The sequence below is a fragment of the Tamandua tetradactyla genome, chromosome 6, assembly GCF_023851605.1.
Source record: "Tamandua tetradactyla isolate mTamTet1 chromosome 6, mTamTet1.pri, whole genome shotgun sequence".
Classification (NCBI taxonomy): Eukaryota; Metazoa; Chordata; class Mammalia; order Pilosa; family Myrmecophagidae; genus Tamandua; species Tamandua tetradactyla.
In genome coordinates, this window is record NC_135332.1 from 153,998,622 (window position 1) to 154,016,390 (window position 17,769).

Here is a 17,769-nt window from a genome sequence, read left to right on the forward strand (position 1 = left end):
TCATTATCCTTCACTGTTATTACATTATTTAATTATTCTTAAGTTTCAGAACCTTCCCTCTCTTTTTTCTAGATAAAGTAATCTGCTCTTCCAATCTCACTGATTCTTGTAATCTTTAAAGATGTGCTAAATTAGCAATCTGTTTCTATTCTCACACCTCAAAATATAATGGTAATTGGGCAGGCTGCGGTGGCTCAGAGGCAGAGTTCTTGTTTGCCATGCCGGAGACCCGGGTTCGATTCCCGGTGCCTGTCCATGCAAAAAAATAAATAAAAATAAATAAATATGCATATATATATAATGGTAATTAATATAGTGTTTAATATGCACCCTTCAATTAGCATTTAGATGAGAACTTTGTGGCCTAGACAGATCCGTTTGCACACCGTTTGACACTTCCTATACCCTTCTCTAAAAGTGATGCTTTGCCCAAAGTCATTTGACTAGATATTTTACTTTCTATTACTTTTAGATAGACCCCCATTAAATAATTCTCTGTTCTTTAACCACTCCGAAATGTGTAACATTAAGTCTGAAGCCATTTTTAGCCTCACATTTCAAAATTGATAACTTTCGTTTGAGAGTGTAAAAACCCCACCCTTTTAGTTTTAAGTAGATATATGGGCATTATTTTTTTAGGTTGTCTTTGAATGAAAAGGAGGATCTACTATTGAGAATATGTTAGGTGCTAGATTATTTTGTTTGTATTATATTTGTATTCATGCAGAGGACATTCTCTACCACCAGAAAAATTTTGGTTATTCTTTGAAAAGGTTGCCCATATTTCTAGCCTTTTCAATTTTTCTAAAGATGAGATCTTCTTCACCTATTTCTAGGTCCTTTGTTTTCTTCTGCATTATTTCTAACTCTAGGCTATCATTTGCCTGTGTCTCTGTTACTGAGGATTTTTTGTTTTGCCTCTGAGATCTGCTCTTGGCTTATTCAGTATGTGCTTTATTGAATTCAATTACAAATTTAATTTTGTTTTTCCCACTTAGGATATTTCCCTTTCACAGTAATTATTTCTCATTTTGCCCTTTAAAGGAAGTTACCCTGTGTTTATTTGAATAACAATAACTAGTAATATATATTATCTACTATGTGCCAAGTGTTGCTCTAAATATTTTATGATTATTAATTCTTGACTCACAACAATCCTAAAACTGGATTCTAATAATATTGTCTCCATTTCATGGATGACATTTTATGATCATTAATTCTTGACTCACAACAATCCTATAACTGGATTCTAATAATATTGTCTCCATTTCATGGATGACAACACTAAGGCACTGAGAAATTACATTGCTTACCCAAGGTCACACAGCCAGGGGTGGTAGAGCTCAAATTTGAATGTGGTCAACCTGACTCTAGAATCTGGACTGTTAATCATGTTGCCCTCCAGCCTCATCTATGTATGCAGAGGTACTTGAGTATCTCTGACAGGTACGTATTAGTTTTCTATTGCTGCCGTAATAAATTACCACACACTTATTCAGTGGCTATCAACCAGACTAATTATCTTATAGTTCTGTAAATTAGAGGTCTGGTACAGGTCTCACCAGGTTAAAATCTAGGTGTCAGGAGGGTGCACTCCTTTCTGGAAGCTCTCAGATAGAATCTGTTTTATTGCCTTTTCCAGGTCCTGGGGGCTGCCCACATTCCTTGGCTTGTGGTCCCCTTCCACCATCTTCAAAGTCAGCATTATTGGGTATAGTCCTCACATCATATCACTCTGACCTTGCTTCCATTATCACATCTCCTTCTCTGTGACTCCTCTTCTGCCTCCCTCTTCCATTTTTAAGGACATTTGTGATTACATTAGGCACATCTGGATAATCCAGGCTACTCATCGTATTTTAAACTCCGCTAATTAGCAGCCTTAATTCATCTGCAACCTCAATTCCCCTTTGCTGTGAAACTGACCATATTCACAGGTTCTGGGGATTAGGACATGGCACCTCTGAGGAGTTGGGGACAAAATGTATCTACCACAACTACTAGAGTTTTCATCACACTGATGGTCTCTGTAGTTCATCTCTCTTCCTGTCCCCCTATGGAGACAGTTCTTAAGAATTATTCCTGACTTGCTTTAGAAAATCATCATTAACTTGGTTATAAAAGCTTACTTTCCTGGGCTTTTTTCCACCTTGTTTTTTTTTCTCTTTTTGAAATTTTTGTTTGTTTTAAATTTATTGTCATAGATTTAACCAAGAATAGGCTTTCAGTGATGTTATTACATCAAATTCCTGAAAGCCTTTACTAAAGAATCTTCTCGCTCTGATTTGGCTTACATGGATGGCAAAAGAATGAATGAATTTTAAAATGCCAGACTAAAGATTTTGAAATGTCACATTAATACAAATGAAAGTAAATTTTTAAAGGATAAGGACAGACTCTAGAGTAATGGAATAATATTCTAAACTTTGCTTCTTATATGTTAAAGGCAGTATTTTGACTGTCATATTGTGGATATTGTTGAATTATAAATTAGGTAAGAAGTACAAATACTCAATAAAACTAAGAACGAAATAGAGATAAGACTTTATGTTGACATTATTTTACAGGCAAAAAGCTTCAGAACACCAACGATAAGGAGTATCACACCTTTATCTGGAACTCCAGGTCTGTTATGTGACAGCTGAAATATATTCTGGTTATGAAAATTAATACCTTTCAAGCTACTACTTACTATATAAAATAAATACCTGAGATCAATGATTTACAACTTGATCTATTGTCTTCCAGTCCTAATCTATGAATATATGTGAAACATGAAAATATATATTGTAATAGAGAATTGGAATATATGAGCACACTCACACACAAGCATGCACGCACACAAACAAGCACTGCAGTGTTGTTTACTTTTTCACTTGAAATTATGTGGTGAACGTTTTCCCAGGTCATTAAAATTCTCTGAACGTGTGGTTTTGCAAGATTACCAATATTGTTTTAAAAATTATTTTTCATGGCTGCATCTGAATTTACTATATTTAACTTTCCCCTTACTGGACATGTTGCTAGCTTGCAAATGTTCATTATATAACTATAATTATACCAGTTTATAATTCCAACAGCACCACATGAGAATGGCCAATTTTATAACTTTGACAATTCTAGGTAATTTTTTTCAATTATTTATATTAAAAAATATGGTAGGTCATTTAGAAATTTTTTCATTTCTTCAATTTATGTAATTGAATGTATTTTATATTAAAATGATCATTTGTATTTCTTCTTTTATAAATGTCTTGTTCATCTCCTTTGTTTAATTTAAAGCTAGTTGTCCTTTTTTCATCCTGTCATAAGAACTCTTTTTATATTAATGATATCAACCATTTACTTGTCATATTTGTGGCAAACATTTTTTAAAATGTATTTTATCCTTTAAAAAATTTATTTAGGTTTACCTGTCATTCAGTAACTTTTAATTTTTATTATCAAACCTATAGATCTTTACTTTGTTAATTCTTCTTTCATATTTGTGCTAATAGCCCACCATCCCAAGATTAATACTGTATAAATATTCACTTATTTTTCTAGGATTGAAAATCCTTTCTTACGATTTTACTTTTATATTTAACTTTTATTTCATCTAGAATTTATTTTGTTTTAGTGCAGGAATCTTACTTATTTTTTCCAGTAAATCACCCATTGAGTCTTCCGTGAAACACCTCTTTAGGTACTTACTCTGTTTGCTAGAACTTTCAGAACAATGCTAAACAATAGTGGTACACAGCGTATTAAGGTGTCTAGATGCTGGTTTTATTGGGAATATTTCTAATGTTTTTGACATTAAGTGCATGAGGAGATAGTCTTACTCAGAACTTTTTTTCCCATCTTTTATTAGGTACATTAATAACAATTCAAGGCAGAATCTTCACTGATGTCTATGGAAGTAATACTGCGCTAAGCTCAAATGGGAAAAATGTTAGGATTTTAAGGTAATTTTTTGATATTGAAATATAGTCTGATAACTCATGGATGGAATCTCATGTTTCATAAATAATGGGTTCAATGATATTATAAACCACCTTAAGGTGATAGGACTAATCAGTGTTTTTTAGCCAAATTATAGGAAGAAATATAGACTGTTGGATCATTCATTGACATGGAAGTAATGATCAAGATGGCTTTCTTTTCGGATCTAATTCCTTCTCTTTCTGTGATGGATTTTATTAATAGAAGACACATGGAAGCAAGTCCATCAAAAATTGGGTTAGAGTCATTGAGCCTTATTACCAGAGAACACTTTGAAGATTTTCATCTAACGCTCTTGTTTTGCTTATGGATAAAACCCCTGAAGCCTAGAGGTCATATAGCTTAGTCAAAGTCAGGAGGACTTTGTCTCCCAACACACAATTTAGTACTTTTCTGCTATACCCATAGTGGACAGAAAAGAGCACCGAAAAGTGGTTAGTAATCCCTTAACAGGCAAGGTTTGAATCCTGGTCCCTCCATTTGCAAGTTGGACCAGATGGTAACATTGGTTGGTTACCAAACATCAAAAAATGGTTATCTACATTTTGTACTGGAAATGAGCATTGTCACTGGAGTTATCTTCTTATAACATAGGTAGAATTATTTCAGTCTTGCCTTAAAAGACTGAAAGTCCTGTTCATTTCCTATAGAAGAAAGTACAGACTCAGTATGGCTTTCAAGATGCCTTAGGGACGGGCAACCACGGCTCAGTGGCAGAGTTCTCGCTTGCCGTGCCGGAGACCAAGGTTCGTTCCTGGGTGCCTGCCCATGCAAAAAAACAAAACGAAACAAAAAGATGCTTCAGGTTTATTGAATGCATGTATAAAATAGATGAATTGCTAAATAAACAATTCAGATAGCAAGTAGAGAATTTCTTTACTAAAAAGGCAATACATATGCATGCACGTATGTATGCACATACATATATAATATGTATTCATATGCACATCTGTGTACATATGCGTATATAATTTGTAAAATGAGGGATTTGAAAGGTGTTAATAAATGAAGTAAAGGTGATTTTTCGGGCATTTTATGAGGTAGAACGCTCAATTAAATTATATGTGCATGCATCTGAAATATTCTGGAAATTTTCATATCAATTCCTTATATGTAATAAAAGAGCTACTAAATAGATAAATATTTAATATAGACAATTTAGTATAAGTAAAGATTTTGTCTGTGTAGTTTTAGTGTTATGGATGGTTGGGATCTAATTCTTTTTTTGTATAACTATAAAAACAAAACTCATTTTAAAGTTAATAATTTTCATAGGTTTCAAAGTTTTGGACAGCAGTTTCTTCATTGACAGAACTATAGCAGGGATTTAGAAACATAAAACACAGCATTATATTATTTTTCTGTGCACCCTTCTCCAAGGGAAGGTCTTGGAGCTGCATTTATTTCATTCCTATCACATTAGTTATGACGCTGAGGCGCCTAAGGCATTTCACCTCTGTTATCAGGGAAGAAAGCGAGCACAGTGGGCTGCACACAGGGTGAAGCCTGGAGAACCCAGTGCTCAAGCTGTGTTGGTTTCTCACAAGTCTGGTGAATTCTGACACATCTTTCATTGCAGACCAGTCACAAATGATAGAGGGCATTCAAATGAGTAGAGAACATAGTGCCTGCTAAGGAGCATATGGTTATTAGATTAGATGAAAAAAATTTGAAAAGTATGTGTCGAAGGCTAAATAAGTAGTATTTCCACTGGTGCACAAATCCAGACCACTGAGGGGATTAGAATGTGGTTAAGACCAGGCTGGAGACAAACTGCCTGGTTTTGAGTAACTATTCTACAATCCTTACTAGCTACAGCCTTGGTGAAGCTACTTAATCCCTCTGCCTCAGTTTCTCCACCTATAAAATTACAAAGGCTATATTGGCTAATACTGAAAAGATGGTTGCAAGGATTAAATGTAGTAAGAGCCTGTAAACATTAGCTGCCAAATTTATTTAGTTGGAATGAGTCAGGAGATTTGAAGAATTTGAATCCATGCATCTGTATAATGCGTATAATAATTCGTTTTCATTACTTCATAAACCTAATATAATGATCAAATGAAAGGATTTGTGTATAAAAGTATATTAAAAAGTTCAAAGCTCTCTGCAAGCAGAAGTCCTTACTTTTGTAGTTCTGGTGTGCATCAGGACTTAGGAATCTAGATTTGCTGCCACAGAAGCTGAGCCCTTTATTTTGGAACTGCGAAGAATAGCATTGGTTCTGTAAGCCTTGACATGATAGTTCAGACCTAATCAGCTGGGACAAATGCAAAGGCAGATGGTCTCCCTACGAATAACCTTGTCTCCTCGGCTCCTTATTCCCATTTAAATATCACTGATGCCGTTTGATGTTCATGTCACTCTAATACGTTTTTGGCATCTCTGTTGTTTACCTGGTTTAATTCCTATAGTATGAAACTTAATAAAAATTAGTTTTCACTTGAATTAATTGCCCTTCAGGTAGATGAGTCCCCATTATCTGCTTCTACTTCTCTCCCCATGGTACTTACCACCTTCTGACTCACCATGTATGCTGTGATTGTCATATTTATTGTCGGCTCCCGCTTGGAACGTCAGTCCTATGAAGGCAGGGATCTTTGTTTTGTTCACTGATGTATCCCAGTACCTACAGCAGAGATTGCCACATAATAGGTGGTCAATAGATGTTTGTTGAATGAATTAGTGATGGATAATACTGCATGATTGAGAGAAAACAAAATAAGGTGACTAGAGAGCTTGATGGGAGGAGAGCATTTTGAAACAATTCATTGAATATAATTTAATCTTTTCTAATCCAAATATTTATACAGGGTGTATATTGGAGGAATGCCCTGTGAACTTCTCATACCACAATCTGATAATTTGTAAGTAATTCGAATACTTTTTCTTAGAAAAATAAATAGCAGATGTAAACATACTAATTTTAAATAGTAACTTCTAGAAATACTTCATAACTAAATGTTTTAAAATAAAGTATAAATTATAACATATAAATACTAAAATAGCAATCATTTATATTTTAGGTGTTACCTGAGATCTCTCTCTGTCTCTAATGTAGTTTAATACAAACAACTGTCTACATTATTGTGAGAAGAGATGGTTTGAGAAGTATTGTTATCAAGTAATTGTTTCAGTTGGTAGTATTTTAAATACTTTGAAAGAAACATCAATGGGGATAGCCCAATTAATTAATAAAATCTTTCATTGTTAAATGAAGTTTTATACAAATATCTTCAAACAGGGCTGGAAAATATTTTCATTATGCAGAAATTTTGGTTGTAACAAAAGCTACTGTTTTGAGACATACTCTAAAATTAATGAATTTTTTTTTAAAGGAAAGACATTTTTAAACTTTGGTGTCAATATAAACTGTGATATTAACAAGTATATTTTATTAGGTATGGTCTAAAACTGGACCATCCAAGTGGAGATGTAGGTTCTATGATCTGTAAAACAACTGGAACTTACATTGGTAAGTGTTGCTTATCATTTTTCATAATTTTCATAGATGGCATGTCTATTTCCTTGTTTTGTGCTCCCCTAGGCCTCCTCTCACCCTTTGAAAAAATTAGTATTTTCTCTTTTTCTTGACTTCTTTTCAATTTCTTGCAAACATGTATGAATTAACTTCTTCCTAAGGTGTACATTTTAGGTAAGCTTCTTCAAGTTTCTTTTTCTTTCTCCTCCCGTCCTCTAGAGGATTCCATGACTACTTTAACTATGTTACTGGTAGCCTTCATTATATTCCATTTTCCCCCTTGCTGTATGTACTCTGGACACATAGGCCTTCTGGTTCTTTAACCACTTCACTTGCTTCTGCCTCAGGGCCTTTGCAAGTTTCCTATCCTGAAAATTTCAGATAAAATGTCAAGTCCTCAAAAAAAGCCTTCATCCCCTGCCTTACATTCCCAAAGCTCAGTCTACTTTTCTTTGATAGGCTTATCACAGTTTTCAGTCATGTGTTTGTGTCATTGTGCTTAGCTAATTATATCCTCAACTTGACAGTGTGTTCCAGGAAGAGAAGGACAATATCTGTGTGCTCTGTCTGCATCTCTCAGCACCTGGCAGTGTTTGGCCCAATTAAATAGCTGTTGAATTAATGAATGAAACCTGCAGACAGTATGGTTATGATATCTGTTATTTCATCATTCTTTTTCATTACTATATTTGGTCAGGTTTTTCTAGTTATAATCTTGACAAATCTTGTGTACGTTTTTAAAATGTAAGCACTTCTTTAAGATGGTCCAGTTTTTGTTTCTTTAGATATTAATAGTAATTGTATAATTCTAGTTTTGATGTTATACATCTTTTCTCTGCTCTAAAAATCAGTTTTATAGTATATAGTTAATGTCTCTTATGATTGACATTTTAATTATATAGTTTAATTTATTCCAGGTCATCACAATGTCAGCTTCATCTTAGATAGTGATTTTGGAAGGTAAGTCATTCTGTAAATAATAATTTTCATAATTGACTCCAACTATCAACTGGGTGGATAAAATAAATGTATATTTGCTTTGTGCTCTGGACCCAGAGATAAAAACTTAATCACTTTCATCCCCCAACTTAACGTTTAAAGTCTCTGTGAGTCCATTTCACTCATAATTTGCATCTCACATAAAACTTTTCAATTATTGGGAAATTTAGCGTTAACTAAAACAACAAATAAAAAAAATCTTAGGGCAGTGCAGCAGTGGCTCAGTGGCTTGCCTGCCATGTCAGAGACCTGGGTTCATTTCCTGGAGCCTGCCCATGTGAAAAAAAAAAAATCCTAGCTTGTAATATTAAGAAGTGTTGTTCTATGTATAGTTGCTCTTCTGAGTTGACTGTAGTTTTGATAATTAAAGTAATTAAATTTTGATTTGCTCTAATGTAAGAATAATTAAAACCTTATGATTAATATTACCTGATAATGGATTTCTGTTAAAGTCCCAAGGCATGTAGAGTTGTGAAAGATAGTTCAGTTTTTAATTGTACATTTTAACACCGATGCTAATAATTTATGATGTTTAATAAAGCTAGAACTCATTTCCAGGTACCCTGCATCCTAATTTCAGTAAGAAAGATCATCATACATATATAGAAATATCAGAATATGCCAATTTCACCATATGTTGAAAACCTTATTTTATAAATAATAACTAACATTTAGTTGCAAAACACTACATATATTATCTAGTAATGCTAAACACTACATATATTATCTAGTTTAATCTTCCAGATAATCTACGAATTAGGTACTATCACCCACCCTATGTTGCACACAGGGAAAATGAAACTAAGAAAGTGAAGTAATTTGTCCAGAGTTATTCAGCTAGTAGTAAGCAAAGCTGGTATGTGATCCCACACAGTCTAGTGCCAGGACCTGAGCATTTCATTCCAACTGTTTGCAGGAGGGTGTCAGGATGAGCTTCAGTCCCTACTTGCATGGAATTGCAATCAAGGTAGAGAGATGGAATGTACTATCACTGTATTGAGAGACCGTCTAGTTCTAGATCCCTGTGGGTAAGTGATGCTTGAGCTGAATACTTTATTATAGACTAGTATAGGCTGGACTGAAACCATGAAGATTATAATCCAAGGGCAAATCAGAGTAGATGGTAGGTAACTGGTGCTGGGAGACCCCTTTGTTATTTACAGGGGGCAAGTGAATTAGAGTCCCATATTCATAGTTATTCTTTTCACAGACATGACTGCCTTACATAGAACTTGATGAGATAGTTCTATTAATGAGATAGGGCAATAGGATTTATTGAAAATATTAGAAAACCATGCTAGAAGCAACAATTATGGAGTTTTAAGTGACTTCCTGAATGACCTATGGCTCTTTTATGCTTCTATGGTGAGAAAAATGGATTCTTAGTTGAGTCTATATGAAAGGTATTAATAGCCAAAGCCATCATATGTCTCTCAGAGAAATAATTATCAAAAAGTAGATCTGATGAATCATGCTTGAGTGTGTTTGATAATTATACTCTATCCATGCACTTATATATTAACATGACAGGAAATTTTCAATTTAAAAATACCAGCAATGGGGCGGGCCGCGGTGGCTTAGTAGCAGAGTTCTCATCTGCCAGGCCGGAGACCGGGTTCGATTCCTGGTACCTGCCCATGCAAAAAAAAAATACCAGCAATTTTGCATTAATATAGGCAAAAATAAGCTCATGAAATTGTTGATTCTGTGGTCTAGATTTATGCTTCCTTTTTTTTTTTTTAAACCATTGGTTGTCCTTTTGAATTAATGTCTCAGAATTAAGGAAGATGTGTTTCTATGTGAAACATTCTTAGGAATTTAAGATAACTATCATACATATGATATTCACTTCCTAAAACTCTAGTTTTAAAGTTACATGGCATTGTTCAAATGTTAAAATATTTCATAAACTATAAAATTCATATTTTACAAATATCAGAAGCATTTCTGAATATCAGAGAAACCAATTAAAGACAGTTGTGGTTCTCATTCTGTATTTCTTTTAATAGCCAACCTTCTCTCCTCTGTTACCCTAAGTTCAAACAACAGCTGTTCCAAACTGATAAGGTACAGATGAGGCTGCCATAATTGAGAAATGCCTAGTCATTATCAATGAATTAGTGAAAATCACCTCAGTGTCATCCAAGATAAATTGCTTTCAAAATTTATTTCCCGAAGCAATTTGTCCCCTAACTTAAGAAGCAGATATAATTTTTCAGATGCAGAATCTGATCAGAAACAACATTGTTGGAGCTAGAGTGACTTCACATCTTTGAGAAATTGAAAAGACCAACAACATGGAAACATAAAATCCAGTATGAACTTCTTAAATAATTAATTTAACATAAAATATTTCCAGGGACTATTTAGTCTTACAAATGCATATTATATTGTCTGAGTTAGATTTTTAGGAGAGCTAACTGCTAGACTCAACTCTCGAGTCTTTTTCCTTTTAGATTCTAGTTCATGGTGTTATAATTATGATGCATTGATCTTGAGTCTTAACGTTCGAATTTAGCTTTTCTATGGATTTCATTTAGTTAATTAAAAAACACAGAATTTCCTAGGAGAAGATTCTTCCCCTTGCTAAGTCTACAGGTGGAGGAAGTGCAAGTGTGTATCTATCAAAAACTATGTGCAGGCTCTGCCTTTATTAAGGATAATTTAAATCTGATGGATTATTGTTAACTTACTTTCATCCATTTGTATCTCACACAGACCACCAGGTAGTGGGGAGTATTGTGCAGTACACAAGTCAGGAGTCAGAGATTCTAACTCAAACTTCCTGGCTTCAAATCCTGTCCTCACCACTTACTTGCTTTGTGATCTTGAGCAAGATACATAACTTCTCTGAGCTTCCCTTAACTCATGTAGCTGTCATAAGGATTAAATGGCATGATAAATACAAAGCTTTAGCACGATCATGATATGTGTTCAATAAATGCTTGTTATCATGACACTAAATGGACTCTAAATGTAGAGAGAACGATGTAATCGGTGGAAGAGCCCAGCCTTTATGAGGGTCCATCCTCTTATCTGGTTTTTTATGTTAATATATGCTCTAGTCTGTTAGCGGCCAGTATGTAATACAACAGAAATGGAATGGCTTTTTTTTTTTTGCATGGGCAGACACCAGGAATTGAACCTGGGTTTCTGGCATGGTGGAATGACTTTTGAAAAGGGGAATTTGGTAAATAACTAGTTTGCAGTTCTAAGGGTGCAGAAATGTCCAAATTAAAGCAAGTCTATAAAAATGTCCAAATTAAGGCACCAATAAGAGGTTACCTTCACTCAAGAAAGTTCCATGACATTCAGAGTTTCTCTCTCAACTGGAAAAGCACACGGTGAACATGGCAATGTCTGCTAGCTTTCTCTCCAGGCTTCTTGTTTCATGAAGTTCCCCAAGGGGGCATTTTCCTTCTTCATCTCCAAAGGTCTCTGGCTCTGTGGGCTCTCATGGTTCTCGTGGCTCTCTCGTGGCTCTAAAGCTTTTTTCCAAAAATGTCTCCTCTTTTAAAGAATTCTGGTAAACTAATCAAGACCCACCTGGAATGGGTGGAGTCACATCACCCTCTAATCAAAGGTTAATACCCGCAGTTGGGCCAATCACATCTCTGTGGATATAACCTAATCAAGTTTCCAACCTAAAGTACTGAATAGGGATTAAAAGAAACGGCTGCTTCCGCAGGATGGATCAGGATTAAAACATGGCTTTTCTAGCGTACATAATCCTTCCAAACCAGTACAATATAATTTAAAAAATCAACTTTGTTGAGGCATAATTCACACACAATAAAATGTGCATATTTAAGTGTACAGTTCAGTGAATTCTTACAAATATATACATGTCTAACTAGCAAGCAAATCAAGATACAGAACATTTAAATCTCCTCTCCCTAAATCTTTTATGCTCCTGTAGAAATAATTCACATAATTTCTGTTACCAAAGATAAAAAAGCACATATTTTTCTAAAATAAAGGTCATTCTTTTTCTTTTTTACTTTCAGTTTCTTTCCTTTTTTAACTTTTTTTTTAAATAAAGGCCATTCTTAAAGCTAGAATTTTTTACTTTTTTTTTGTAAACAGGAGTTTCCCACAGAAAATGGCATATTTTGTTTCTTCTCTCAATAAAATTTCAATGCTTCAAACTTATGCAGGTATGTGGTCTTTCTCTTACCCTGTGTGTGTCTGTGGGGGGGGGGGGGCGGGGAGAGAGAATGAGAGTGAGAGCAAGTGAGAGAGAGAGAGAGGAATATACTTTGTTTTACCCAATTTAAAACAATTATATTTCTGAAGTGTACTATTAATGTATGTACCTCTAGGAAACAAAAGCCACCTAAGATGGGGGTGTCTTGTAGGAATTTAGCTAGGGCCTGAAATACATGTTTCCAGTATAAGGTTAGTTGAGAAATAAAACTTGTCACACTAAAAGAGACAGCAAGGAAACGTGCATGTTTCAGTTTTGGCTGTGGGTGGATGGAGGAAGAAATTCACCTGTCAATTTAAACTACAAGCTGCCAGTGCTTTCTCAGATTTGAAGCTGGAATGTATGGTCCAATGGAATCCTCAAGCAGATTATAATTTAATTTTAATTTAATTTAATTTAATTGGAAGAAGTCTCAGATTGGTTGTACATTCAGGAAAATATCAAAAGCAAACAGAGGACTTCCTGGAAGATGGCGGCTTAGTAAGACGCGCGGATCTTAGTTTCTTCTCCAGGACACCTACTAGGGGAGTAGAAACGATACAGAAAGCGCCCAAAGCCACAACAGAGATAAAAAAGACAGCGTACCCCATCCTGGAACGGCTGGCTGGCTGAGAGAAGCAGCTCGGGTGAGATCGCCGAGGCGCGCGGGCCTTACCGGGCGGGGTGGCAAGCGGCCGGAGTTACTCCCTTCCCCCTTCCCGGGCCGGCTGGGAGAATTGGAGAGGCGGTCCCCTGAAACAAAGACGGCTGGCGCCCACACCACGCGCAGCCCCCGGACCAACTGAGAGAATTGGATCGGAAACCCCCAGGCCGCGGAGAACGGTGACGGGTGGGGGAGGCCCCTTCCAAACCCGTGACTCCCGGGGAACGTGCACTCTCTCGGGCGGGCCGCTGCCGCTGGCGCCCTCCCGCCACGCTTGTTGCCCAGGGCCGACTAGGAAATTCGGACGGGCTCTTTACCTGGCTGCGGCGACCAGCAACCCTCCCTGCGTTCAGACCCCGGGCCGGCTCAAGCCGTTTCGGTTAGCGAACCCCCAGGACGGTGAGAGTTTTCCAAAGTTTAAGGTCCCACAGCACCTTTTACTGGTGGGACCCGCAGACAAACGGGTGCCACGAGCGCCACCTACTGGGCAGGATAAGAAAAACAGAACCCAGAGATTTCACAGAAAAATATTACAACCTTGCTGGGTCCAACACCAAGAGAAATCTGAATAAATGCCCAGACGCCAGCAGCAGAAGATAACTGTCCACGCTCAAAAGATTGAGAATATGGCTCAGTCAAAGGAACAAACCAATAGCTCAAATGAGACACAAGAGCTGAGACAACTAATGCTGAATATACGAACAGAAATGGAAAACCTCTTCAAAAATGAAATCGATAAATTGAGGGAGGACATGAAGAGGACATGGGCTGAACATAAAGAAGAAATAGAAAAACTGAAAAAACAAATCGCAGAACTTATGGAAGTGAAGGATAAAGTAGCAAACATAGAAAAAATAATGGATAGCTACAATGATAGATTTAAAGAGACAGAAGATAGAATTAGTGATTTGGAGGATGGAACATCTGAATTCCAAAAAGAAACAGAAACTATAGGGAAAAGAATGGAAAAATTTGAACAGGGTATCAGGGAACTCAAGGACAATATGAACCGCACAAATATATGTGTTGTGGGTGTCCCAGAAGGAGAAGAGAAGGGAAAAGGAGGAGAAAAACTAATGGAAGAAATTATCACTGAAAATTTCCCAACTCTTATGAAAGACCTAAAATTACAGATCCAAGAAGTGCAGCGCACCCCAAAGAGATTAGACCCAAATAGGCGTTCTCCAAGACACTTACTAGTTAGAATGTCAGAGGTCAAAGAGAAAGAGAAGATCTTGAAAGCAGCAAGAGAAAAACAATCCATTACATACAAGGGAAACCCAATAAGACTTTGTGTAGATTTCTCAGCAGAAACCATGGAAGCTAGAAGACAGTGGGATGATATATTTAAATTACTAAAAGAGAAAAACTGACAACCAAGACTCCTATATCCAGCAAAATTGTCCTTCAAAAATGAAGGAGAAATTAAAACATTTATAGACAAAAAGTCACTGAGAGAATTTGTGACCAAGAGACCAGCTCTGCAAGAAATACTAAAGGGAGCACTAGAGTCAGATACAAAAAGACAGAAGAGAGAGATATGGAAAAGAGTGTAGAAAGAAGGAAAATCAGATATGATATATATAATACAAAAGGCAAAATGTTAGAGGAAAATATTATCCAAACAGTAATAACACTAAATGTCAATGGACTGAATTCCCCAATCAAAAGACATAGATTGGCAGAATGGATTAAAAAACAGGATCCTTCTATATGCTGTCTACAGGAAACACATCTTAGACCCAAAGATAAACATAGGTTGAAAGTGAAAGGTTGGGAAAAGATATTTCATGCAAATAACAACCAGAAAAGAGCAGGAGTGGCTATACTAATATCCAACAAATTAGACTTCAAATGTAAAACAGTTAAAAGAGACAAAGAAGGACACTATATACTAATAAAAGGAACAATTAAACAAGAAGACATAACAATCATAAATATTTACGGACCGAATCAGAATGCCCCAAAATACGTGAGGAATATACTGCAAACACTGAAAAGGGAAATAGACTCATATACCATAATAGTTGGAGACTTCAACTCACCACTCTCATCAAGGGACAGAACATCTAGACAGAGGATCAACAAAGAAATAGAGAATCTGAATATTACTATAAATGAACTAGACTTAATAGACATTTATAGGACACTACATCCCACAACAGCAGGATACACCTTTTTCTCAAGTGCTCATGGATCATTCTCAAAGATAGACCATATGCTGGGTCACAAAGCAAGTCTTAACAAATTTAAAAAGATTGAAATCTTACACAACACTTTCTCGGACCATAAAGGAATGATGTTGGAAATCAATAATAGGCAGAGTGCCAGAAAATTCACAAATACGTGGAGGCTCAACAACACACTCCTAAACAACGACTGGGTCAAAGAAGAAATTGCAAGGGAAATTAGCAAATACCTCGAGGTGAATGAGAATGAAAACACAACATATCAAAACTTATGGGACGCAGCAAAGGCAGTGCTAAGAGGGAAATTTATTGCTCTAAATGCCTATATCAGAAAAGAAGAAAAGGCAAAAATTCAGGAATTAACTATCCATTTGGAAGAACTGGAGAAAGAACAGCAAGCTAACCCCAAAGCAAGCAAAAGGAAAGAAATAACAAAGATTAGAGCACAAATAAATGAAATTGAAAACATGAAAACAATAGAGAAAATCAATAAGGCTAGAAGTTGGTTCTATGAGAAAATCAATAAGATTGATGGGCCCTTAGCAAGATTGACAAAAAGAAGAAGAGAGAGGATGCAAATAAATAAGATCAGAAATGGAAGAGGAGACATAACTACTGACCTCACAGAAATAAAGGAGGTAATAACAGGATACTATGAACAACTTGACGCTAATAAATACAACAATTTAGAGGAAATGGACGGGTTCCTGGAAAGACATGAACAACCAACTTTGACTCAAGAAGACATAGATGACCTCAACAAACCAATCACAAGTAAAGAAATTGAATTAGTCATTCAAAAGCTTCCTAAAAAGAAAAGTCCAGGACCAGATGGCTTCACATGTGAATTCTACCAAACGTTCCAGAAAGAATTAGTGCCAATTCTCTTCAAACTCTTCAAAAAAATCGAAGTGGAGGGAAAACTACCTAATTCATTCTATGAAGCCAACATCACCCTCATACCAAAACCAGGCAAAGATATTACAAAAAAAGAAAACTACAGACCAATCTCTCTAATGAATACAGATGCAAAAATCCTCAATAAAATTCTAGCAAATCGTATCCAACAGCACATTAAAAGAATTATACATCATGACCAAGTAGGATTCATCCCAGGTATGCAAGGATGGTTCAACATAAGAAAATCAATTAATGTAATACACCATATCAACAAATCAAAGCAGAAAAATCACATGATCATCTCAATTGATGCAAAGAAGGCATTCGACAAGATTCAACATCCTTTCCTGTTGAAAACACTTCAAAAGATAGGAATACAAGGGAACTTCCTTAAAATGATAGAGGGAATATATGAAAAACCCACAGCTAATATCATCCTCAATGGGGAAAAATTGAAAACTTTCCACCTAAGATCAGGAACAAGACAAGGATGTCCACTATCACCACTATTATTCAACATTGTGTTGGAGGTTCTAGCCAGAGCAATTAGACAAGAAAAAGAAATACAAGGCATCAAAATTGGAAAGGAAGAAGTAAAACTATCACTGTTTGCAGACGATATGATACTATACGTCGAAAACCCGGAAAAATCCACAACAAAACTACTAGAGCTAATAAATGAGTACAGCAAAGTAGCAGGTTACAAGATCAACATTCAAAAATCTGTAGCATTTCTATACACTAGTAATGAACAAGCTGAGGGGGAAATCAAGAAACGAATCCCATTTACAATTGCAACTAAAAGAATAAAATACCTAGGAATAAATTTAACTAAAGAGACAAAAAACCTATATAAAGAAAACTACAAAAAACTGCTAAAAGAAATCACAGAAAACCTAAATAGATGGAAGGGCATACCGTGTTCATGGATTGGAAGACTAAATATAGTTAAGATGTCAATCCTACCTAAATTGATTTACAGATTCAATGCAATACCAATCAAAATCCCAACAACTTATTTTTCAGAAATAGAAAAACCAATAAGCAAATTTATCTGGAAGGGCAGGGTGCCCCGAATTGCTAAAAACATCTTGAGGAAAAAAAACGAAGCTGGAGGTCTCGCGCTGCCTGACTTTAAGGCATATTATGAAGCCACAGTGGTCAAAACAGCATGGTATTGGCATAAAGATAGATATATCGACCAATGGAATCGAATAGAGTGCTCAGATATAGACCCTCTCATCTATGGACATTTGATCTTTGATAAGGCAGTCAAGCCAACTCACCTGGGACAGAACAGGCTCTTCAATAAATGGTGCCTAGAGAACTGGATATCCATATGCAAAAGAATGAAAGAAGACCCATC

General features: G+C 35.8%; 1 protein-coding gene across 1 annotated transcript in view; it reads left to right on the forward strand.

The window, feature by feature from the left end:
- Window positions 1-17,769, forward strand: part of PKHD1L1 (PKHD1 like 1) — a 173,786-nt gene that overhangs the window by 14,173 nt on the left and 141,844 nt on the right. The window contains exons 5-10 of the mRNA XM_077167497.1: window positions 2,568-2,625; window positions 3,854-3,947; window positions 6,798-6,851; window positions 7,386-7,459; window positions 8,383-8,425; window positions 12,551-12,621. Of these exons, the coding sequence (XP_077023612.1) occupies window positions 2,568-2,625; window positions 3,854-3,947; window positions 6,798-6,851; window positions 7,386-7,459; window positions 8,383-8,425; window positions 12,551-12,621 (394 nt within the window). The remainder of the gene's footprint in view (window positions 1-2,567; window positions 2,626-3,853; window positions 3,948-6,797; window positions 6,852-7,385; window positions 7,460-8,382; window positions 8,426-12,550; window positions 12,622-17,769) is intronic.